The sequence below is a fragment of the Triturus cristatus genome, chromosome 6 (genome assembly GCF_964204655.1).
Source record: "Triturus cristatus chromosome 6, aTriCri1.1, whole genome shotgun sequence".
Lineage (NCBI taxonomy): Eukaryota > Metazoa > Chordata > Amphibia > Caudata > Salamandridae > Triturus > Triturus cristatus.
Window position 1 is genome coordinate 1,483,469,910 of NC_140589.1, and position 25,435 is coordinate 1,483,495,344.

At 41.1% G+C, this 25,435-nt stretch overlaps 1 protein-coding gene across 1 annotated transcript in view; it reads left to right on the forward strand.

Moving 5' to 3' along the window:
* EML6 (EMAP like 6) overlaps positions 1 to 25,435 on the forward strand; it is an 884,002-nt gene that overhangs the window by 757,914 nt on the left and 100,653 nt on the right. The window contains exon 32 of the mRNA XM_085612599.1: positions 20,130 to 20,338. Within this exon, the coding sequence (XP_085468725.1) occupies positions 20,130 to 20,338 (209 nt within the window). The remainder of the gene's footprint in view (positions 1 to 20,129; positions 20,339 to 25,435) is intronic.

Below are 25,435 nucleotides of genomic sequence, written 5' to 3' on the forward strand. Positions count from 1 at the left end.
TGCACCAAGGATATTATGCTGCACAACTAAATACTTATAAGGTCCCAAAAGCGAGACCTATTGGCTATGCCAATGCTTGTTTTGTTTTACCACTGAAAACATTTTATCTGGCTTAATTGACAAAAAACAAAGATAAATCATGGCAGCAGAAGTGCAGCAATCAATTGTCCTAGTTCTTATGTTAGGTGGCCTCAAAGAGGGTAATCAATATGTTGTGGAAGAGAAGAAGGAGAGCATATAGAGTACTGTGGTGCAAAGGGAAGATGATAAAGTAGCAGGAAAGTTAGTTTTTCTTACAGATATACATTGTAAACCGTGGACCCACATCTGGTATATTGTATCCAGTTCTGGTGACCACATCAAGAGATGTACAGTTCTTTAGGGCTTCTGTGCAGTGTTATCATGTGCCTGAAGCCCCATATGAAGTATCCTGAACTTCTCGATACTTCACCTGCCTTATAGAAACTACCTCTTATGTATTATTTACTGTTGTGGTGCTACATTTGGTGTTTAGTGCGGAGTTCTGGAGGCAACCTCTGGAGAATAATCAAGTGACTTATGGCGTTACAGCCTATTTTGGAGACACCAGTCGTAACCGTTCTATTCATGAGTGGGGCAGTTGGTTGGAAGAGGCTGGAGTGCATATGGTTGAAATAGTGGTTTGCAGCAGATATGATTTGAGTAGTTATTTTTTTTTGCGTTGTTTGTAACACTGCACAACAGCATACAATACACCACTTAAACAGACAGCTTGCTCTTTGCATGCGGAATGGGATTCTCTTACTTGCTTATCTTGATAGATATATGATGGAAAACGAACTTTTCTCTGCACTGAATTAGGGAAAGTTTAAAATGCTCCTTCATTGCCTTCAAAAACAGCCAAAGGAAAAAATAATGGCAAAGCGCTAGGTCCATTATTTGAACAAAATCCGCTCGTCGACGTATCCTATACTTGCGCTCCCTGAACTTGTTACACATATAAAATGTGAGATTCTGGTGCATGGAGGATCCTCCTTTGCAACTAGGTAAGACGTCACAGAGCAAGGTTATCTTTCTTTCACTAGAAGGAAATCCAATGGAAATTAAAATGGACTCTCGCACTACAAAAAACATTAAGTGTGTGTTACTCAAAAACAAACACTTCTTTTTTCAGACCAGCTAGCTTCCGAGGGTATTCACTAAAATGCTTACTTTTTGTCCTTATGAAGATGCTGTGCTTGTAATGACACACTCACACTCACACACACACACTCACACTCTCACACTCACACACTCTCTCACACTCACTCTCTCTCTCACACTCACTCTCACACTCACACTCACACTCTCTCTCTCACACTCTCTCTCACACTCTCTCCATTCGTGCACTGCAACACATCCAGATGCTCTTGTGTTGGTCACCCATATAGAAAAAAATTTAGTTAAAAAATTCGACTTCTTTAGCAGGCTTTTCAAATTGAAGCCTCTACGGAGGAAAATAGTGTGTTTGCCAAGCAGATAAAAATGACATACAAGCCAGATAGTGCAATTTCCTTGCATTTGTAGGAAGACAGATGGGTAGTCACGACTGATCGTTTTACTTCTTTTAGAAGGATCCGGAGCTGATCTAAAATCCAAGTTAGATGCACATCACCCAGCTGTTGAAATGTTCTAGAGAAAGCATTTGTTCTTGGCACAATTATAGATTTCATTAATACACACTTACAAGGACTCAGAAAGAGGGTTTTTGCAGTCCGCTTTTAAAAGATGTTAGAAATGGGAATTTCTCAATTTCTTTTGTAATCTTAAATATTCTGGTTACTGCAGAGCTTCGCCTTGTCTTTTTTTATTTTTTTCGGTCAAGCCTAGATAAACGCCTAGTATTTTCACTAGCTTATATAACAAAAATGTATAAATAAAAAATATGCACATATCTTTATCCATGCGTCTGCTAAATATCGTTCACATTTTACTTCCAACCACCACTGCATGGGCAATGGTTCAGCACACTTCAGCCGTTGACTCTCCTCCGTGAATGATGCATTTTTCCTGATGTTCAGTGCACATCTGTCTTAGTGTATCTCACTGCCAGGGCAAATTGTCCAATACTTCTTTGTCAATTTTTTCCCCTTACTTTATGCTTTTTCAAAGTCAAACTTATATGTTTAATGTATATCTTCAAAGTCACTGTGAGTTATAGCCAGTAAGATCAGATTTTCCTGTGACGTCTATTAAAACTAAAGGATTTCTCCACCTATTCAAAGCAAAGCCGTCTGCTTGGAACCGCCTGTGCATTTATATCCGCAGTAGTGTGTGATGGCAGTTTTTTTTAGATTTACACTTTTTATTGCATCTTGCCACCGTAATTTTTAAGCAACAGATTATTTTCTTTTTATATTTTTGCACCATGTGCTCTTTTATTTTATTTTTTTTAACTAACCTTTGCACCAGCTTGCCAAGAAATGACCTTTTGCCAGTGCTTTTTGTTTTGCCTTGATAAAGGCACGAAAAGGTACTTGATGCAAGTGATGGCTGGCAGGACAGTGTGGCCTGTCGCAATACATTTAACCCTAGATTGTGGTCACAAGAAGGAAAAACGTCATCATGAGAACTTGGATCTCACAGCCTATGTTTTTTAAAATAAAAACTAAACCGCATTCTGACAAAAGAAAAACCATACTTGGGACCAGATACTCCTACTGAAAAGAGTGAACCTCTTGCCCATGCAGATATTAGGGAATTAAACGAAAATTGGGGAACATAAATGAAAATAACAAAGCGCCCGACAATTTAATTAAAATTAAACGGATGGCAGTAGGTTGCGGTCACACAACTACAAGGAAATAACATAGTACTGAAAGGTATTCTTAAGTCCGTGACTTGGAGGATGGACCAGCAAATCAGGATGTGGTATGTTTGGGCTTTGTTTATGGCAGACATAGCTTCTCCCCAGACCTTTAAACAAAAAGAGCAGCACTCACTTTTTTTGGGGGGGGAGTGGGAGGAACAATTGGGATTTTGGAGTACAAGGTGTTGGATGGACAGGTCTTCAAAGAAGTATAATCTTGTGCATCATTGACCTGTGCAGCACCTGGCTTTAGCTCGATAGGTCAAGTCTAGGTACGTGTTGGCTGTGATTTTGCAAGCTGCACTCTGCTGTCATCTCGGCAGAAACTTGGGTGGTTTACCTCTCTTAAATGGTCAGAGTCCCTAGTGTCTTGCTCATTTTTGCATATTTTTCCTGGTCTCCCCAGTTGTTTTGTGAGTGGTAGGGTTGGTGGGCAAAGAGGCACTCTGATGAACCCTGTCATGGGCCTCCTTGCAGTTACCAGGAGCAGTCAGCATTTGTTGGGGAAAGAGGGGATGGATGGGCTCTGAGTGGATGTATGGATGCATCTTGGGGTCTCCAACACCAATTTTTGTTTTTCGATGACTATTGGTGACCGATTTCATCACAGTTCCTGACTAGAATTAAATAAATTAATAATTCAGCCATCAATAATCAATGGTTTAAATTTCTGCCTCAAAGTATAACACTCAAAATAATGCCAAGATCAATGACAGTGAATTCTCTGGAAAGAATGCCCCTGTTTTTACTCTTTCCTAGACTCTGACGTACTGTTTTCCAAAACTGCTCCCCAGTCCGATGAGTAAATGCCCTAATGTAATAGTTCCACCTTTTTGCTTGTTACTCTGAAAACAAAAGATGAAAGCGCATATACTTACAGTGAGACGTTTGTCAACTGCTTAGTTTCGGTCCACTCACCAGAATCCCGGAACCCAAGGCATCGAGTGAGTTTGCAAGCTTTGCACAAGCCTGGACATGTTGCCTTCCCAATTCATCAACTGAAGGTTTGTCTGAAAGTCATTAGTTCAGCAAAGCACCAGTCTTTCAGCAGAGTTCCCTCAGACTTACTGCCTCAGTGGTTGCTTGGAGACCTTGCAGAGGCACTTAACTAATAAGCTGTGTACTAACACTCCTTCCATTCCCCACTTAGCTCTGTTTCTAAATTGCTCAAAAAAACGTTTTATATTTTGTATGCAGAGGTCTAAATGCAAAAATAAAGTAAATTACTGAGCCGCCTTCTGAGCTAATCTTGCACTAATGGTAAGAAATGTTAAGGCAGATGTTTCCAAAAAGACGGCCGCAGAACGATCTTAAACAACATTAAACAAGCCCGCAAGTGGTGCGCATGCACGCACCACTGCAAGCCATGGCCTATTGGTGTCTATTACGCGCACCAAGCGCGTAATAGACACCAATAGGCCATGGGCGGAGCAATGTGCCCGCCTTTGGCCAATTGCGTGCAGTCTTTTATAAAAAGACGCACGTGAAGGCCAATCGCGTACCACAAAAGGAATCGCACACGCACAAGCGTGTTCGATTTCTAGGTCAGCCTGAATACCCCGTTTTTCACCTTCTAAATGTCTCGCGCTGCGCGAGCACTGCTGTGCAGTGCACCGCTAGGCACAAGACCTAAAAAGGTAGAAGAAGAACAAACTTTGAAATGTTGTAGCAGAAGGCATACACTGGCCATTATAGGCCATAAGCCACTGCATTGTTTTCAAAGGAGCTCTCACCATTCCAATGCTCTAATGGTACATAGAACACCATTATTAGATAACTGCCCTTTATAATTGTTAAGCACCTTTGCTTTCGGCTTCAGGTGTTCAACTTTACTGTTTGGCAGTTATCAGATGCTGATTCTTTCTGAAGCTATTCAATAATTTTATAAAACTTAAAGATTTCTGCCAGATAGCGCCTACAGTCTTAATTATTGAGCAAATGTGTGTTTCAGTTACTGACAATATTGCTGAATTTCTTATTTTGTAGTGCATGTTTTCGTCACAGTTTTGGGACAAGGTTTGAATATGGGTATCTCTTTTTGTAATTTCATTGTTTTCCTCCACTAATGAAGTATTATATTTGGTAATTTTTGGAACCTAAAGGTTTAGCCAGTGTTCATGAAGTCATGCATTTGTTCTAAGTCATTCCAATTTCAGAATTAGCTGTCGTATTTTAACAAAAAACGGCCTGCTACAGTACCTTGACAAATACATTTTTCTCCTTCTGATCTTTCTTGGGGAGTCTGTTTCTCCATAAGTCCCGAATCTGGGGTTCGGCTATCGGAATATAAATCAGCCATCTTCTTGTAGGCTGCTTGACCTCTAGGTGCAGTTAAAGCACTGGATTACACACCAGTCTATGCAAAGAACAGAAGAACAAATCCAGGTGATGGCATTTCAGGAAAAGTATAAAGTGAATAATACATTCAGATTTTTGTAAAACGTTTCTTTGTGGTATATGTTTGAGGGTCTCACGCCTTACGACTAGGTTAACAAACAAAATCATACTGTCAAGGGTGGTTTAGACTAGTTCATCACCTGCAGACTCCCAAGTGTATCCGATAAACGCCAAGCCTTAATGTTTTTGTTCCGTTTTGGGCTCTATTGTCTCCTCTCATTCTTCTGCCTTTGGCACAGGTTCTTGCTTTTAGCATTTCTCAGGAGCCCCGAACGTTAGCATGTGCTGTAACTGGCCTTAAGCCTGCATTCTTTAGAATGAGCCTACTTCTCGAGGAGTACACACTTGGGGGCATATTTACAAAGCATTGGCAAAGGGCAGCGCCGCAAGTCATTTTGCTGCGTTGCGCTAAGCCAATTCGAAATGACAGAAATGCACTGTATTTACAAGATGCGGTGCATTCCTGTCCTTTTAGCCAGCGCCGGTGCAAAAATTGAAGCTGTGCGCCAACGCAAACACCCTTGCACCATGGTGCAAGGGTGTCTGTGTTGTTGGCATGATTGTTTTTGTGCAGGAAGGGACACCTTCCTGCAATTACGAAAGGCATTTTTGTCATTCTATGTGTACCTCAGAATGCAGTACACGTGGAAAGAAGAAACAACGAGAAGAAATATAAACATATCCCCTTGTTACGCCTGCTCTAGGGGAGGCGTACATTTTTGGCGCTGCCCCAGATTCACACTATGTTATAAATCTGGGGCAGTGTCAACGTCCATTGGTGTTGCATGCAAACACCCATGGCACAGCTCCCTGCCTCAATGTAAGGCAACAGAGCGACTTGCCCTGCATGGCCTTACACCTTATCTACAAGGCCATGAAAAGCAACGCAGGGTAGCTTTGCGGGGTCTTGTAGATGTGGGCCTGCACTGTGCGCCACCAGAGTGTCAACAAAAGTAACGCTCTGGTGGCGGAAGGGGCTTGTAAATATGCCCCTTAGTTGAAGCATTTGGAGGTTTTGCTGCTTATTATGAAATCCTTCATTTGAGTCATATATTCCATCAAAGACCTCTCAGTGCATATGACACATTGAGAGTTGCCAGGTGGGATACCGGAAATGATGTACTGGAGGAATCCCGATTCAGTCGTTTTATTATATAATCCTGTACTGCAAAGACGTATAATGAATCCATCTTGTATTAGAGGCGCAGCTAGTGGCTTCAAACCTGTGTTAGAAACTGTCCCCTTGGGCTCGGGTTGCAGACTGTCGATAGGAGTTGACAATAATTCCAATGAACATATTCATGAGTGCCTCATGCTAACAATTGGTAATATCCCCAACAATAAACTATATTGAGCTGTTGATGTTTTGTGTTATGTTTATTCCATTTACTCGTTTTGGGAATACTCACACACAGTATTCGAGATGGTGTGCCAACGTCATGCCCTTTATTGATTCTGTATTCTATTAATTTTGTAATGCTTTAGGGTAATTATGATCCGATGGCATGTGTTGTAACCTAGTGTTCTGTAAAATAAATGCGATAGGAGCAATTATTTCTATCAGTTGTTCTGCTCCTTCACATACATCAAAGCCAGAGCTTGATTGGTTCTACAATTAGAAACACTCCATTTTTATTGGACAGCAGAAAACAATGTTTTATTTTTGCACAATTTGAGGGCAGAAGCCTTTTATGAATTAACATATTATAGTGGCAGAGGCACGAAAAGATGACCTCACTGTTCCCACAGCTTAGTGGTTTATGCTTTTTATTAGTTTCCATACATTTACAACAATATGGTAGTTATTACTGATCTGTCACAGAATAAGATACGTTCTCTTGAATTTATAATCATATTACAGTCAAATAGCTATCTAACATTGTTCTGTAAGCTCTATACTGGGACATACTTCTTGAAAGCGTTACAACTAGGGCCCCCAGATTTTCTTCGGTTTTTAGACCACCTCTGCATATTATAAATTGTTTCTTCAGCTTTGACGCAGTAGTCCATCTCTTTAACCAGCCAAAAAAACAAATTCCATTGTTTTCAGCCATTGTGGAAGGGGGCGCCTTTTTCTGATTTCCAGTAGTATGCAGTATCACGTTATGCTATTAACACACCTGTTGGAATTAGCATGCAAGAGTCTAGGTCCCCAAATTTCCTTGACAATCATGGTATTTTGAGATTGCTGTACAATCATTGCTTGGGTCCCGTTAGCTTTGAATAAATGTAAAATTTTGACAAACTCTTTCCTGCGTCTAGCAGCCGCTGCCGACATATCCGAGAAAATTCGGCATTTCACTGTATCGCTCACGGGAAACTGCCTTTGTTGGATTGCTTTAGCTAGAATTCGCTCCTTAACCCTGACATCTGCGAAATTTATCAGGATAGTGCGCGGGAGAGTTGAGTTCGGAAATGGGTGAGCAGGGACCCAGTGAGCTCGGGTAATAGTAAGTTCACCTTTATGCTCCGGTATCACCACCTGATGAAGAAACGTAGTCACCCATGCAAGCATTTCTGTCCCTTCAATTCCTTCTGGAACGCCCACTAACCGTAAATTGGACCTCCTATTATAATTCTCCAAATCATCCAATTTAATCTCAAGGGCCTTTGTTATTTTGGAGACATCTTTAGACTCTTGCTTCACCTCCACCATTTGATCCTCAAAGCTAACGGGACCCAAGCAATGATTGTACAGCAATCTAAACTCCGAGTTTTGATTAAAGGGAAATTCTATATTTTTTCGGATGTGGAGGAAGCACAGGCGTTGCTTCATGGAATCCAAAGCGGCTAGTCTGGATTTAAGACTCAATATTTGAATGTTTTTTACGATAATCCAGATTTCTCACAAAACGACCTCTGTTTTTCTTTTTTCCTCTTCTTCTTCATTTGTGTTCTATTATTCTATGCCTGATAATTTTTATTAATCTCGTGGGGAGGGGTCACGGTCTTGGGGCTAAGGGGTGTAAATTCAGGACACCCCAATGTTAAGGGGAAGGTTCCTGTGGCGAGCGTGGGTAGAGGTAGGGAGTGCCAGGGGGGTGCCACAGGCTGCAGAGGGGGGTGGTTTGGGTAAAAAAGTTAAAAATGAAGTTCTTGGCAAATTCTTTGCTTTTTCTATTTCTCTCTTGTTTTTGCAATTGTTTGAGATAAATGGGGCTCTTGTGCTGAATATTCAGGTGAATATTGGTCAGGATATTGATTGGTTTAAGTTAGAGTGGATTAATGAGGGGGGGGGGAAAACTTTTTGTGGTATGGGTCCTAAGTAGGGGTTTTATTGATGCCTAAAATAAGTTTGAAAATTATTTCCTTTAATGTGAACGGTCTTGATAATAAAAAGAAAATGCGGGCAATAGAGACATGGATTTTGACTGAAAATCCCGCAGTCATATTTTTACAAGAAACTCATATTCCTGCTTCAAAAACTGATAATTTCTCTATGTTTAAGAGTTGGGCCTCTTACCGGGGCTTTTCCTTTTTCTCGGAGTCACAGAGGGGTGCTGCTCTTTTCCTTAATAGGAGATTAGAGGTGGAGGTGATCCAAACGGATGCGGATAGTCAGGGCAGTGGTGTTGGGCCACGTGTAAATTAAAGAATAGATCATCGTACATCACCTTTGTAAGCTTTTATGCTCCCTTGAATGATAGCCCAGCAACATATGACAAAATATTTCAGTCTCTACTGATGGTCGGTGGGGATCTTGTGATCGGAGGTGACTTTAACATTCTTATGAAACCTAATTTAGACTCCACCACTGGGGGGGAAAAAGCAACTGAAACCTAAATCATTTCGGATAATTGTGAATAATGTACGGATTTTCGATCTTGTTGATCCTTGGCGTTATCTAAATCCTTTTAAAAGAGAATATACTTGTTGGTCAGGAAGATATAAGTCATTTTCTCGTATTGATTTTTTTTTGGTTTCTTCAAAATGTAAAACTCGGCATCATCAGATGTTACATAATGGTTTTTCCGACCATGCGATGTTAGTGGCTGAGTTAGCGTTGGATGAAACCACGAATACTCAGAAACGATGGGTTTTTAATAAATCTTATTTGGCTGATGAAACTTGGGTCACTTCTCTGAAAAATGAGATTAGGGAGTATATTGAACGAAATTTGGGTACAGCCCCCATCCATGTTGTATGGGACTCACTGAAGGCATTTATTCGGGGGGTAGTTATAGGGAGGGACGCAAGGGAATCAGTTATCTATAGGGATACAAAGAATCAATTGCAGCAAAAAATACAGGCTTTAGTGGATCAAATGTATCACAATCCCTCTTTTAAGACACAGAATCAGTTAAATGCCGCAAAACGGGAGTTGAATGCACATTACTACGTTAGAAGTGAGGAGATTTTCTGTAGACAAGCCCAAAAAATATACGAGCACAGTAATTTTACGGGCACATTTTTGGCGTGGCAGGCCAAAGAACGTGTTGCAGCTAATTTAATTAGATCTCTTAAATCTCCAATCAGTGGGGTGGATACCTCAGATGCGGGAGAGATTGAAGCAATTATGTTGTCCCATTATGAGAATATCTATACTTCACATCACACCACGGATCAGGGGAGATTAATCGATTTTTTAGATAAATATCGTCTTCCCTCTCTTTCTCAGTTGGATCAAGAAGCAATGATGTCATCGTTTTCGTGTGATGAATTAGAGCTTGTAGTCAAAAATCTTCCTCGTGATTATCTTCTCTCTTAATTCCCCCCACGATATCAAAACATTTCATTCCGTGATGATTCATATTCAATCCTGGATGAACCAGAATCAATTGAAGCTAAATCCCGGAAAAACTGAGCTTCTCCTCCCTGGACTCAGTCACATCCACTGGGGCCCACAGTTTTGGCCCTCGGAGCTTGGTCTCCCTCCAGCCCCGGTCAAATCAGTGAAGAGCCTGGGAGTGATTATTGACTCCGAATTATCCCTCAAAAATCAAGTGGGTGCGGTCATTTCATCATGCATGTATCAGCTCCGGAAGATTCGTAAAGTTCGTCATCTACTCCCGCCTGCCGCACTCACCCAAGTCGTCATTTCACTTGTGCTCTCTCGGCTGGACTTCTCGAATTCCCTTTATCATGGCCTCCCTCAATCTCTGTTACATCGGCTTCAGGTAGTTCAGAATCAAGCGGCCCGTCTCATTTACAAAACCCCCAGATGGCAATCGGCTAAACCTTTGCTTCATAAATTACACTGGCTACCAATAGGCCAGAGAGTAGCCTTTAAGGTGGCCTGCCTCACATTCAAAGCTCTCCATTGTCCCGGCCCCGCGTTCCTCAAATCCTTAATCATCCCTCATCACCCAATACGTAACCTTCGATCTGCTTATCGCCACCTACTTGTCACCCCTAAAATTAAAACAAAGAAATTCGGTGGCCGCCGCTTTTCTTACCTGGCTCCCAGTCTCTGGAACCCTCTTCCTCTCCTCATCAAATCCACTCCCTCCCTCTTGAACTTTAGGAAGTTACTAAAAACTCACCTTTTCATTCTTTAAGTCTAAACCTAAGTGACTCTCGCCATATTCGTTTCTCGCTCTCTCTGTCTCAACAGCGCCAGGAAGCCTTTGGTGTCAGCGCGCTTTACAAGTTCCACTTAAGATAAGATAAGATAAGATAAGATAAGGCTTGTGGTCCAGATGGACTCCCCGCTGAATTTTTTATCACGTTTTTTAGTTCTTTCTCTGAGTTATTTCTGTTATTAGTAAATTCTATGCTGGAGGGTGGCCCAATTCCAGCGTCCTTTTATGAGGGAACTGTGGTCAGTTTCTTAAAAAAAGGAAAGGAAGCTAAAGACCCAAATTCTTGCTTATCCGTCGAGGACCGCGAGCTGATGGATGCCCCTTTGTCTGTCGAAGAGATAGCTACTGCGATTCACTCCCTCCGCTCGGGCAAGGCTATGGGCCCCAACGGTCTGCCGATTGAACTATATAAGTTGCGCCCGGATAAAATCGCGCCTTTCCTCCGTCATATGTTTCAGGAATCGCTCGAGAGGGGTTCCCTTCCTGACGACCAGCGTCTGGCTACTATAGTGGTGATTCCCAAGGAGGGTAAGCCACGTGACCGCTGTGCCTCCTATAGGCCTATTTCCCTGCTGAATGCCGAACCCAAAATCCTTGCTAAGGTCCTCGCCAATCGCTTGCTGAGCGTTATATGTGACTTGATACATCCGGATCAATGTGGCTTCATCCCACATCGTAATACCGCTCTCAACTTACGGCGTCTGCACGGCGTCCTCGCTAGGGCTGAGTACTTCGCTGAACCGGCCATATTGGTTTCCCTAGATGCCACGATGGCCTTTGATACCATTGAATGGCCATTTCTTTGGGCCGTCTTGGCGAAGTTTGGTTTTGGGGAGGGGTTCCTTAGCTGGGTGAAGCTCCTTTATGCTGGACCAATGGCTCAGGTGGTTGTCAATGGGCGGGTTTCTCGGCCTTTCGCTCTCGGGAGGGGAACTAGGCAGGGGTGCCCGTTGTCCCCGCTGCTCTTTGCTCTCGCCCTGGAACCGCTCGCTGCCTGGCTCCGTTGGGAGCCCTCGATTAGAGGGCTCCGGTGGGCCCCGGGCTTCGAGGATCGGGTTTCATTGTACGCGGATGATATTCTCTTGTATCTCACCTCACCGCGGAAGTCGCTCAATGTTCTCTTTGATGTCCTTACTTCCTTCGGGAAAAACTCGGGTCTGATAATCAACTGGTCCAAATATTGTGTGTATCCTATCTCTGGTGGTCTTCCTCTCTTGCCGCCTCGGCTTCCGCTCCAAATATCTCAGTCCGGCTTTAAATACCTGGGGGTGTACGTTTCGTTGGATCCGGCGGTCCGCTATGAGCAGAATCTCCTGTCTCCACTCCGGCGTTTGAGGGCAGATACGGCTCGGTGGTGTAAGCTGCCCTTGTCTCCGCTTGGTCGCGCGGCGCTGTTTAAAATGATGTCCCTTCCCAGATTCCTTTATGCACTCCAGAACTCCTTCGATGTCATTCCTGCGGCCTACTTTAGGGAGGTGGAGAGTTTGCAGCGGAGACTGGTTTGGGACGGGCGATCGCGTATCGCTTTGGCCAAGCTGACTCTTTCCTGGTATGACGGGGGCATCGCGCTTCCTGATATTAGACGGTACTATTGGGCCTCCCAGCTGTCTGCCATTAATCATGCTACGTACGCTCCTGGTTCGAACCCGGCATATGAGATGGATAAATTCCTGCTCCCCGGCGGTAACTATAACAGAGCGCTTTACTCGCGGTCTGCTGGTAGGGCCCTTACGGGCCCTACCAGGATTGCGGTCCGTGTATGGAAGGCGGCTAACGTTGCGATGGGCTGGAGTGAGCGTTTAACGTGCGCCACTCCTCTATTCGACTCAGACCGCTTGGGAAGCCTCTGGACAACGAAAGGCTTCGAGCGCTGGGATACGATCGGCATCAGCAGAGTGGGGGACCTGTGGGTTAAAGGTGCGGTTAAATCCTTCGCGGCGCTTCAGCGCGAGTATGAGCTTAGTGACAGAGAGTTCTTCCGTTATGCACAGGTTCGGCACGCCCTGCTTTCGGTCTTTTGGGAGGGGACCACGGTCCCTTCTTCTTCGCCTCTCGAGGACCGCATACTCGATGGTCACGTCCCCGACAGTACTATCTCCCTGATTTACAAAAAACTGATAAACAATCGGGCTGACCTCCTGGTGCGTCTTCGGGAGGCATGGACGGGAGATGGGGTGGAGCTGGACGATGAGGACTGGCAGACTGCACTGTCATCCCCTAAGGAGGTGGCCATCCCGGCCCGTCTCCGCCTGGTCCAGCTTAAGATTCTCCATCGTGTATATGTGACGGGCCCCCGCCTGGTCTCGATGAGGTTTTCAGACGACGGACTCTGTAAGCGTGGCTGCGAGCTCAGTGCTACCTTTCTCCATATCCTATGGGAATGCCGCGAGGTGGCGGAATACTGGCGCCGGGTGCATGATATTATGAGACGAGTCACCGGGGTCGCTCTGCTGCCGGAGGTGCGTCGTTGTGTGCTGAATGTATGGGAGCCCAATGACTGCAATGCGGCTCAGGCTCGGTGGGCGGCCTTGGGGAACATGATTGCAAAGAGAGATATTGCACAGCTTTGGGGTTCCCGGCGGCCTCCCACCGTGTCCGTCTGGAAGGAGAACATGGTCTGGTGCATGTTCAGGGAGAAAACGGTGTATGTGGCTCGTGGTAAACCGGGGGCTTGGGGTAAAATTTGGGGGCAGTGGAACGCGTATCGTGGGTCTATCTGTGCTCCCCCTTTGGTGGATACGTCCGGCGTTGCCTCGTCCCCCTGATCCTTGAGGGTTCCTTGTGCATCTCGTACTTTGGAGTACAGATTTGGTTCTCTCGTGGCCCCCCCCCCCTCCCTCTCAGGTCTTCTTTTATTGACCGCCCTCGGGTGGTTGGTGTGTTGACTCCCCCGGCTGGTGTTCGCCGCCCTTCATAAGTCGTTTCGCCTTGTTTGTTGTATTTTTGTATTTTTCTTTTTTGTTGTTATTTATACTAAAAGTGTGTATTCTGATTTCCCTTATGTGCAGTCTGATCTACTGTGATAGTGCGGAGCCCCTGTGGGCCGGTCATTGTTTTCTGATACGCTGGAACACTTCGACTACTAGCGGCCGGCCCTGGTGGTTGTAGGCCCGTGTTTGTAACCCTTTTTATGCACAATAAAATCTTTAAAAAAAAAAAAAAAATTGCTTTCCTTCCGTTTTAATAATATCTCTTCGCAATTGATTCATGCAGATCAGAATGGCTTTATCTCCGGTCGCCAACTTACTACCAACACACATTATCTGATTGAGGAATTAGATTATTTTGAAACACAGAAGGTCTCGGCTTTAGTTCTCCTTTTAGATGCAAAAAAGGCTTTTGATTTGGTGGTTTGGGACACACTTTGTTTTATTTTACAACATTTTGGTGTTCCCCCTCAAATTATTACTCTAATTAGAAATTTATATCGAGGGGCTAAAGCTCGCATACTTGTTAACTCATGTATAGTAGGCTCGATTTCAGTACAAAGAGGGACGAGGCAAGGCTGTCCATTATCTCCCGTCCTTTTTGCTTTTTTATTGAGCCTTTAGCAGTAGCAATTAGAAAAAGTAAAGCTATTCTTCCGCCTATTGTCTGCATGGATAAGATCAAATTATACGCAGATGATATTATGTTGTTGCTGAAACCTGAGTTGCCTACGCAAACACAGGTTTTCTCGATCTTTACAGAATTTGAAGCATTGGGGGGTATCGAATCAACAAGAAGAAAACTGAGATTTTAATCTGTGGGAAGAATAATCTTGATTTGCACCCAGACATTCAGAGTTGTGTTAACAATAGACCCAAAAGGTATCTGGGTGTCTTTTTCTCACCTTTAGTCCGTTATTTGTACACTCTGAATTTTGCACCTTTGATCCAAAAAGTTTGTGATTTGTTTTTTCGTTGGAATCTATTGCCTTTGTCTATTTTGGGCCGGGTGGCATTAATTAAAATGTCAGTACTCCCCTTATTTAATTTTTTGTTCTCTACTATCTCTTGCGCTCTCCCAGGCTCTTTTTTTTTCAAAAGTTGAGTCTTTATTTTCAGCTTTTGTCTGGGCTAAAAAAAAAACCCGAATAGCTATTAATACTTTATATGTAGACAAGGAACAAGGAGGTCTCGGCCTCCCAAACCTGAAAGACTATTACTATGCCTATTTTGCACAGTATCTTTCAAGATTTAAACATTCAATACCTAAAGAGGCTTTGTTTATAAAAAAAAATTCGATTTAATTTGTAAAGAGACCAAAATTCCCTCTCCACTTTCGATATTTAAATCACCTAAATTAGTTAGATACAAGGTCTTGAGTTGGTTTTTTAAGAAACGTGAAGCTATGCTGAAAAGGTACTCTCTTTCCTTTCTAAGCTTAATAACTCCACTGAGTGTTGCTGTCATTGGATTCGGGATTAACATTGGGTCAGAAATTATACATAATTGGGCCAGTTTCGGATTTACAACTTTATCGAACTTTGTGAAAGATGGAGCATGGCTGACTATCGATGAGATGGCTTTCTTAATTCATGGAAAATTTCTTCTTATGGGCTCATATGCTCTATTGCATAAATCTCTGGTTCAATTTGATTTAGCACAGAATAGCCAATCCTTACATTTAACAAATGCTCTTTTTTGGTCCCCAATTTTCCAAAATCCCGGAAAATTGAGAAAAAGCTTAGCACAAAGCAGGGAGGAGGATCTGAGTGCCAAAGCAATAAAAAATTGGCAGAAGAAGGAAAGTATTAAATTAATTGACAAATCTTGGAATACCTTAAATAAATTTAATTTTACGGTTTTGAGAGGCGCCAATTGGCGACGAATGCTTTTTTTTAGTAAGTGGTTATTATATTATACCCCTGCAACTCTCGCAAAAATGTATAGCACTACGTCATCTACTTGCTTTAGATGCACCCAACCGGACCTGGCTAATTGGTCTCATATAATGGCCTTTTGCCCCAAAATTAGGACATTCTGGAAAGGATTGTTTTCTCTGTTTTCTCTTCATCTACATTTCACGATTACCAGTTATGAAAATTTAATTATATTCGGATTCGATCCAGAGCTAAATTTGGTTGACTCTATGGCGAAACTTCTGTACATTCTGGTAGCAGTGGCTAGATCACTGATCCTTCAGTATTGGAAGACAGAAACGGTCCCAACTGTAGATGAATGGTATCAAAAAATTAAGAAAGTCAGGAAAATCGAATTTATATTTGCTCAAAGGATTGGGGCATTGCGTAAATTTACCAAAATTTGGGAATCCTATTTTGATTGAGATCATCTGTCTAATTATGGTTGATATCGTTGAGTAGTTTATGTTTCATGAGTCCTCTTTTATATTATTTATGTCTGATTTACTGTATTTTTGTTCTTGAATGGATTGCCAAGAACTCAATAAAAATATTTAAAAAGAAAAAAAAGAATTGGTATTTTGAGATTAATAAATCATCGCTATAATAGGCGATTAATGAAGTCATCTCTCTGCCATCCTCTTTTATACATTTGCAGCCAACAATTACAATTCAAAAACGTAGAATTTTAGAACTGCATTTACGTTCAATAGCTAACATTGTTGGGTATATTATACATTCTTGAGAATCCTTTTTGTGAGTGTTTCTAAAATAATGACTCCAAACATTTGAACATGGTCATCGGAATTCAAGCCCCGACACGTGTGTCGCCCATCTTGAACATAACCGGACATGTATCAGCAATGTAAGCAAAAGATTCTTGTTTACAGGGAGTCAGAATGGAGAGCTCATGAATCAGGGGGTTAATGGACGGTTGGATAAGGGGCAACCACCGGGGCTCAGGTGTATGCAGGCTCTTGGGGGACCCATGGGGTGTTTTGCGCCCCACAAATGTTCACAGCGGATACCATGCAGCGGCGTGGACCGACGCCCTGTCCTTCATGTGTCTGCACACATTCGTTGTGTGCGCAGTGTAACACTTCACTATGATGGTTTATCGTCACTTTTAATGGCTTGAGAGAAGGATTGGACCAACCCATCCCACGCCCTTGCAACCAGAAACCTCTGTGATCCTCTTGCCTCCCCTCTATGTAGGGCTGGCTCTTGCAGTTTGCAAATTGTATAACAGCAGGCTTCCATTGCTTAGTGTGTAGTCCAGCACTGGACCTTCAGTGACTGGCTATGGCTGGCTGAGCAAACAGCATTAGTTGGTCACAAATCTATTCTCGGCCTTAACAATTTTAGACCGGGGCCAAGTTCTAAGATACCACAGGTGTCTAGTGTCCCTTTCCCGTTGTTCTTTCAATGTGTTCACCCACATGTTTCCAAAATTGAGCCAGTGAGGGGCAAGCCCACATTATGTGTAACCTCCAGCATGGAAAGCACCTCCAGCTATTTGCCTCCCTGCCATGCTGCAGTTTGTTGATTATGTGTGGAGTCATGCATTCCCTGTGCAACTGATAACATTGAATCTGCTGTAGCCTGGCATTCTGGGAGACTTTTGGGGGTATTATAATACATATAATATTATACCCCACTCTTTTTGTAAAACAGCCTATCTATGTCTGCTTCCCACCTACGCTTCACTGTGCTCAGAGTCCAACAGCTCCCTTTATATCCATAGAATAAGCCTATGGCCATTACCCTATCTAATTAGTGCTTCTGTGTAGCCGTGTGTTTGTGGCTGTATGCCAGGGGCCCACATAATGCATATTATTTCATTTTCTGTCTGGTTCTATGCATATCAGTATGGCATTCAAATCATCCTAAGACTTGAAGGAGAGCTTGCACTTCTATAGGATTAGTTAAAGAGCTGCCTGTGCTCATTGGCAAGTTGGATGAATGTCATCTCAATCATGGTAAACAATATAAAGCTGAGGTTTTTGGTAATTCTTCCATTTGGACCCCAAAATGGTGGCTTGACTCAGGTACCTGTCCGGGTACCTACTTCCAATGCACACAATTTATTAGAAAATCCTTTCTTTCAAAACACATAGTAATATAATAACAGCGATATGCTTAATCTTTACAATGAGGGTTATTCAGGCATAACTTCCTTACAGCCCAGTTCCTCTATGAAACTTTTAGTCCAGTGCATTACCATTGCTAGATTACATTATTGCAACACTCTCTTTGTAGGGTTTCCAAATTTTCTTTTTCACAAACTGCAATTAATACAGAATGCGGTAGCTCGACTCATCTTGGGCTTCAGGAGAAATGTATGTATGTATGTGTGTGGTATTTCTATAGTGCAAGCCTAGCCAAAAGGCAGCAGAGTGCTGTACAGGGTCAAAGACCAGCATAAAGTGATAAAAGAGGTAGCTGTTAAAGCATTGGGAAGTAGTGTTTTTTAAATACTCTTTCCTGAATCGGAGAAGCATACAGGATGTTGTTGCAGAACCTGCATGCATTCATGTAAAAAACCTGCTGCCTTGTTTTTTTTCTTTTTTACATTTCTCCTTTGTCAGCTGTCTGATGGTGTTCTGGCTGTGGATGTGCAGAGAACCAACAGAGATGCTGAGCTTGTTTGCGTGATCGGAGTGGAGACTTCTGTTCTGATTATTAAAATTCCTCAAATGAGCTAGTTTATATTCTTTGTTCTTATAAGCTGAAGCATCTCTATTTACCAGCAATCGAAAGAGTGAAACAAAAATGAGAACAGCAACAACTCTTCTTTATTGAGGAACCATACACCTGATTCATCAATCAATACAATTAACATTTAGACCTTAAGACATATTAAATTCTACTTCTGGCAATTTGCCTGAGTGTCATATTAATCTTGTTGACCTATTGTTTTCAACAATACCTGGAGCAGATGGGTTGTTTTCCTAAGTGAAATTCTTTTTTAGTTAGGCGGGTAACATATTTAATAAAATCTAGAAAGGAATGTGATAACTTTTGACTCTCCATGTAAATGTGGAAAGGAAAGGAAGAAGCTCAAAAGGAAATGATCTGTAAGTCAGATAAGTAAGTACATTGATCACTTGTGTGGCCTCAGCGTCCCCTAAAACCATCAAATGATTTTTCAGATGTTAGAAACTCTTGTTCCCCTACCAATTGATGATATGCATTTTCAGCTTAAGATCCCTTGTTCTAGCATTAAACATTTTTTGTCAGCTTCTAAGCAAAACTCAAACCAACTCATTTAGGGCTCTCCTTCATTTACAATATTAAAATATTTGTTTTCGGTCTCGCCTAGGCAGTGCTTGTGCTATCTCTTCAAGACATGCTGTATTCAGAATATGTGCATAATGCTTCGCCCACTTTCTACCCATCTTTTTAACTGTCTCCTGTCCCTGTTCTTTGTAAATGGTGGCTTTTCATTGGTCAGTAGGCTTAGTAGTCCCTTCTCAGTACCTCCTTGTCTCTTCTACTAACCTCCTATGAGGACATCCCGTTACATGTGTTGTTACTCCCCAGGTTTTAATTACAGCCTCAGCGATCTATTTTCTTAAAGGGCTTCAGGCAGGACAGCCCTGCCTGGACAGGCAGTGGTTACTTTACTTACTAGCATATCTCACATTTTTATGAGACCTTCTATAAATTTCCCTTCATCAGCTCCAGACAGAGTACAACTTAATCCGGAATTAATATAATAATTCTTTTGACACATTTCAAAGTTACTAATTGTATATATAGACATAGCTATTTGAATGTACTTGTGGTACTGTCTTGCATGCAATGGATTATGGGTTGGGTGGATTTACCATATCTTCTGCAGGGTGCAGTACCATATGTGGCCAAAAGAGGTCCCTCTTCGGCCAGATATGGTACTGCACCCTGCAACATGGCTAGGTAAAAAAATGGCATTAATAATGCCAGTAACTCCAACTTTGCAGATGCAGGACTGTATGTGGCCAAAATAGGTCCCATGAGACCTCTTCTGGCCACATATGATACTGCACCCAGCAACATGGCTTGGTAAAAAACATTGCCATTTATAATGCCAATAACTCCAACTGTGCAGGGTGCAGTACTATATATGGCCAAAATAGGTCCCATGAGACCTCTTCTGGCCACATATGATACTGCAACCTGCAACATGGCTAGGTAAAAAACATTGTCATTTATAATGCCAATAACTCCAACTCCAACAAATGCGAGACCAATTGCATTTCCAATGCAATAGGTCTCCCATTTGTTAAAGTTAGAGCTGTTACCATTGAAAATGACAATGTTTTTTACTTTTGCTTTTTTATACCATTGGCAATAGTGCTATTCAAATATAATAACTCCACTGCAAATAAAAAAACAAAAGTAAAAACATTGTTATTTTCAATGCCCGGGCTCTAACTTTAACAAACATGAGACCTATTGCTTAGCAAATGCTTGATTTATTTACTGTGGCTAATTGTATTTTTAGATGTGATTTTTAGTCTCTATATGTTAATATGTAATTGAATTCATTCACAAACAGGTGCCAAAGTGGCCAGCAGAGGAGGTCACATGGACAGGATATTTATCGTCGAGTTCCGGCCTGATTCAGACTCGCAGTTTGTGTCCGTTGGCGTGAAGCACATCAAGTTTTGGACTTTGGCAGGAAGTGCCTTGCTCTATAGAAAAGGAGTTGTCGGTTCTGTAGACAATGCCAAAATGCAAACCATGCTCTCTGTTGCCTTTGGAGCTGTAAGTAGATTTGTGTTAAGAAATTTGAAGATGTTACTTGAATATATTCAAATTATACCTGGTTCTAGCATCTTCTGTGCTGCACAGAGTGACTCATATTTTCATTATTTAATTCATGAAATATTTCTTATCTTGGAAATATGATGGAAATGGATTTGTTGTAACATCTGGACTATATATTATGGATGTAGAAGTCATTATGTAATTGGTAGTAGTGGGCAACTGAGTGGCTACTCGCATGCCATACACCTTTGATTACCCACCTTTTGTGTCATTAATCACTCACATTAGTATCACATAAAGAACTACTATTTGCTACTGTGAGATTGCACCAAAAGTGTTGTGCTTTAAAAACTGATTGGCTCTGGTTATTATGTCCATGTACTCATTGCATTGGCTTTTTCATGCTTCTTTTTTTAATCGCTGTAGAGCTACCCCTATTTACTCTTTTATTGTGTGTTGTGATCACAAGTTGTTGTCTGAACATTTTAAATTGCAGCGTCATATTTGGCTCTGTCTTGACAATTTTATTTAGTCTGAAATCCTCATTGTTTCTAGCCCTGCATAGATGATTGGCAGCTGTAATGGGTTTTTCCATGTAAATATGCTTTAAAATAGCCATATGCTTATGTTTTCCATGTATATATGTCCTGATTGCATATCCTTAGCACACAAATATTACTTCTCAGAGGAAATATTTCAATAAGATTTGGATCGATTATTTGGAGTACATGGGAATAAGATTCTCAGCACAGGATTCTCTCAGAACTCATAAGCGCTTGAATACTACAAGTATTCCTGGATTCCTAGGAGCACACCAATTTTGAAAAATAACTTCAAAAAGTAAACACGCCTATATAACAGGCAAAGTTTTATATCATTTAAGCTCATTATACAATTAGTTACCCATCTTTGAAAAAATAAAAAGAAACTGTAGCCTTGGTATTAAACATATGAAGTCTTTTAAGTTTTGACAAAAGATAAAATTTATTGAAAAAGAAAAGGGAAAGGGTGAAAAAAGGGGAAACAATAAAATATAAATATACATAGATGATAACTTTGAATACTTCCAATAATACAGAAATAAAAGATCATACATCAATATAACAAGATAAATACAAATGTACTAAAAAATCTGGTCAGGTAATAAAACAATGCATAAAATATAATAAAAACAATACTGAGAACAATAATGAAGAAAAGACCAAACGAGAATGTCAAGGGGGTTTCATCACTTCCTGGTTCAAAATTTGAGGCACAGAAAAAAGCTTAGCATGACGATCTATAAAATCTGTAACTGGGGACCACATAAACAAGCGTTTGGGAACTAACAGGCACATGCATCAAGCAAAATTCCGGTCGCAAACGGGCAGATTCTCAGAATCTGACCCTTTGCTCCCGGTATTTTTGCATTTGGGATGCATCATCCCAAATCCAAAAATCGCTATTTAAGGAATCTCAAAATTGGGATTCCTTAAATAGCGATTGCATTTAAGGAATCCCTAATTGAGATTCCTTAAATGCAATGCATTACAGTTTAAAAAATAGCGATTTCGCTATTAGCGTGAGCAAATTACCATGAGGCTGGACCTCATGGTAATTTGCGAAAATTTAGAAAAATGCACTTCTTTGCATTTTTCTAAGTTACATGTTGCCCACACACATGCCCTTAGAGCATGTGTGTATGCAACATTTGTGCAGAGTGAACATACATGGGTGCAATAGGGTGTCATTTTGACACCCTTGCACCATCGAAATTGCGGGAGCAATTTGCGAGTACCTACTGGTACTCGCAAATTGCTCCCGCAATCTCTAATTCATTCCTATGGGCCTGGAGGCCCATAGGAATGAATGGGAAGACATTCCTTAATTGCGACTCGCAATTTGCTAATCGCAATTAAGGAATTTGTGGGAATCGCTATTTCTTTAGCGATTCCTACATGCATAGGGTTTTGCTATTCCTTAATTGCGATTCCTTAATAATCGCTATTAAGGAATCGCAAAACCCTATGATGATGCATGTGCCTGTTAGGAAATTGGGAATACATAAGCAGTATCTAACCTGTGATTATGACACACGGCATACCACCAAGCCTGAAAGGATAAGTCGGCTAAGTTTTTTCAATGTTTGGTAATTTGTTGAAAAGCTACTCCCAAGAGCAAATCCAAAACCTGTAAAGGTAAAGGACAGCTCGACCAATCTGCAGATAGAGAGCCTAAGAAAATATTAGTAAATGAAAAAGGAACCGTCAAATGAAAAATTTGGGTAATTTGATTCCACACCTTCTGCCAGAAATCCTGAACAAAAGGACATAGAAAAAGTAAGTGGTGTAAGTCAGCATTATGGGACGAACATGACCAACAAACATCTGGGAGTTGAACCTTGAACTTATGTAAAAATGGAGGGAGATAAGTAACCTATTGTATATAAAAAAAGAGTGTTTGCGTTGTATTAGCTGCTCTGGATGTTTTCCTTATTTTGAGCCATATACGATTCCAAAGTGAACTAGGCCAATCAACTTGAAGGTCATGTTCCCAATCCGATTCGATCTTAGTTTTTTCTCTCTGAGGGATTGGTTTATGTAAGTATTTATATATTGCTGAGGCTTTGGGACCAGAAATTAAAAATGTAAAAGCATTAATAGAAGGATCCATGAATTGACCCAGGGAAGGGATAATTGTCTGAATTGCTGTGTTTAAAGCATGTTGTAATAGAGTATATTTATTAGAAAAAGAGGTAGGGAAGTTAAACATCCGTTTAGTTTGAGAGAAAGATAAAATCGTGTCATTTTGTAAGAGCTGATGAACCCAGAGGAGGCCTTTCTGTCGCCAAGATTTCCAATATATGGATCTATTGTTGACCAATATATGATGATTATGCCAAATTGAGGTTTCCTGGAAAAAGAAAGGCATTCTGAGAAGAAGGGAGCAATAAAGGATTGTTCAAGTGATACCCAGAGAGGAGAGTCTTTAAAGGGGTTATTATGCCAATGAGAAGATTGTCGAAGAATAAAAGCTTTATGGTAAGAAGGGAAATCAGGGAACTTTACCCCACCTTCTGTTTTAGGACACCAAAGCTTTGCTAGTGACATTTGAGCCTTCTTCTTACCCCAAAGAAAAGAAGACAGCAGAGAGTTAATTTTCTTAAAATATTTTTGAGGTATAGTGATAGGAATATTAGAAATAGTGAATAAGACAATTGGGGATAGCATCATTTTCTAACCTCCCCCACCAAGGTAAATACAAGAGATGCCATCTATCAATAAGAGAAGACATTTTTGAACAACAATTATCTAAATTAATGGAGTCTGAAGAGTGAATAGAAGGGGAAAAATAAGTTCCTAGGTATTTTATATGATCTTTGCTCCAAGAGAAATTGGTAGATTTAAAGTCTTCTTTAAAGGTATATTTAGTTAGGGGTAAGATTTCGCACTTGTCATTGTTTAATTTGTAACCAGATACTGAGGAATAAGATTGTGTTTCAGATAAAAAAGCAGGTAATGAAGAAGAGGGGTTAGAGACAAACACTAAAATTTCATCAGCATAACCTGCTAGCTTAACGTGTGAATCACCAGAAATGAAACCTTGAAAATCCGTATTTTGACGAAGTCTACACAAAAAGGGTTCTAAAGCTAAGTTAAAAAGAAAAGGGGATAGCGGGCAGCCTTGACGAACACCTCTGATTAAGGTAAAGTTCGAGGAAGTGAGGCCATTAACAAATATAGCAGCTTTAGGGTTTGAATATAATAAAGATAACAGCGAAATAATTTTAGGACCAAAGCTGAACCATTTGAGGGATGGAAAAATAAATGGCCAGTAGACTCTATCAAATGCTTTCTCTGCATCCAATGCTATGGCCGCTAAAGAATCAGATAAATGAGAAGATTTCAAAAGAATATCAAAAAATAAACGAGTATTATCCGTAAGAAAGCGACCTTTGACAAAGCCCGATTGCTCCTTACCTAAAAGATCCGGAAGAAAGGATTCTAGGCGTAATGCCAGTGATTTAGAGAAAATGTTCTAATCAATGTTAACCAAGGAGATTGGTCTGTAATTTTTGAAGAGACGGGGATCTTTATTGTCTTTACGGATAAGACAAATGAGAGCTTCCAAAAAGGAACCTGAAGCAGAACCAGACTTTGAAACAAGAGTCAAGAGTTTATGCAATTTAGGAAGGAGAAGTTGGGAAAAGTGAGAGAAAAACTCAACGGTGAATCCATCAGGACCTGGGGCTTTGTCCTTTTTAAGAGTATGTAGAGCATTATGAAGTTCCTTCAACGAAATATCAGTTTCTAACGGTTGAAAGTCAATGTCACGGTCTGAGATATTAGCAATAGAGGAAAAATAATCGGAGATGTATTGATCGGTAGGACATGTTTCGGGAGTATACAAAGAATTATAAAATGTATGAAATTCCTGCAAAATCTTCAAATCCTTAAATCTAGGTGTCTGTTGAGCATCTAGTACTGAGTCAATATTGAATTTGTTTTTCTTTACTTTGAGATAGTTTGCCAATAATTTACCTGATTTGTTATTACCACCATAAGATTTTGCACTCGATTTTAACAAATAGAGGGAGGCATTGTCAGTAGATACCTTATTGAATTTGAGTTTGGCAGCTACTAAAGCATCTAAAGAATCTTTTGATTTAGATGTGTAGTACTTATGCTCTAGGGATTTTATTGTAGTAAAAAGGTCTGTGGCAGATTTTCGGGCTATATGGCGGCTCTTAGAAACAAAATTAAAAACAGTCACGTGCTGCTGCCTTACAAGTATCCCAAATAGTAAAAAATGGAAGAGCATCAGATTCATTAAAAGAGAAATATTCATTGAAGAAAGAAGTGAAAGAAGATGTAAAGACAGGATCGAGTAGTAATGAATTATTGAAGCACCATCGTCTGGGGGCAGAAGATTTATCAGGAATGTCTAGAGAAACGGAGACTGGAGCATGATCAGAAATTAAGATGGAACCTATGTCAGAAGAAATTAAAGACTGAGAGAGGACATGAGAAACAAAAATATGATCAATACGTGACTGTGAATGGTGCACTGGAGAAAAAAAAGTGTATCATCTCAAGCAGGGATTGCATAGTCTCC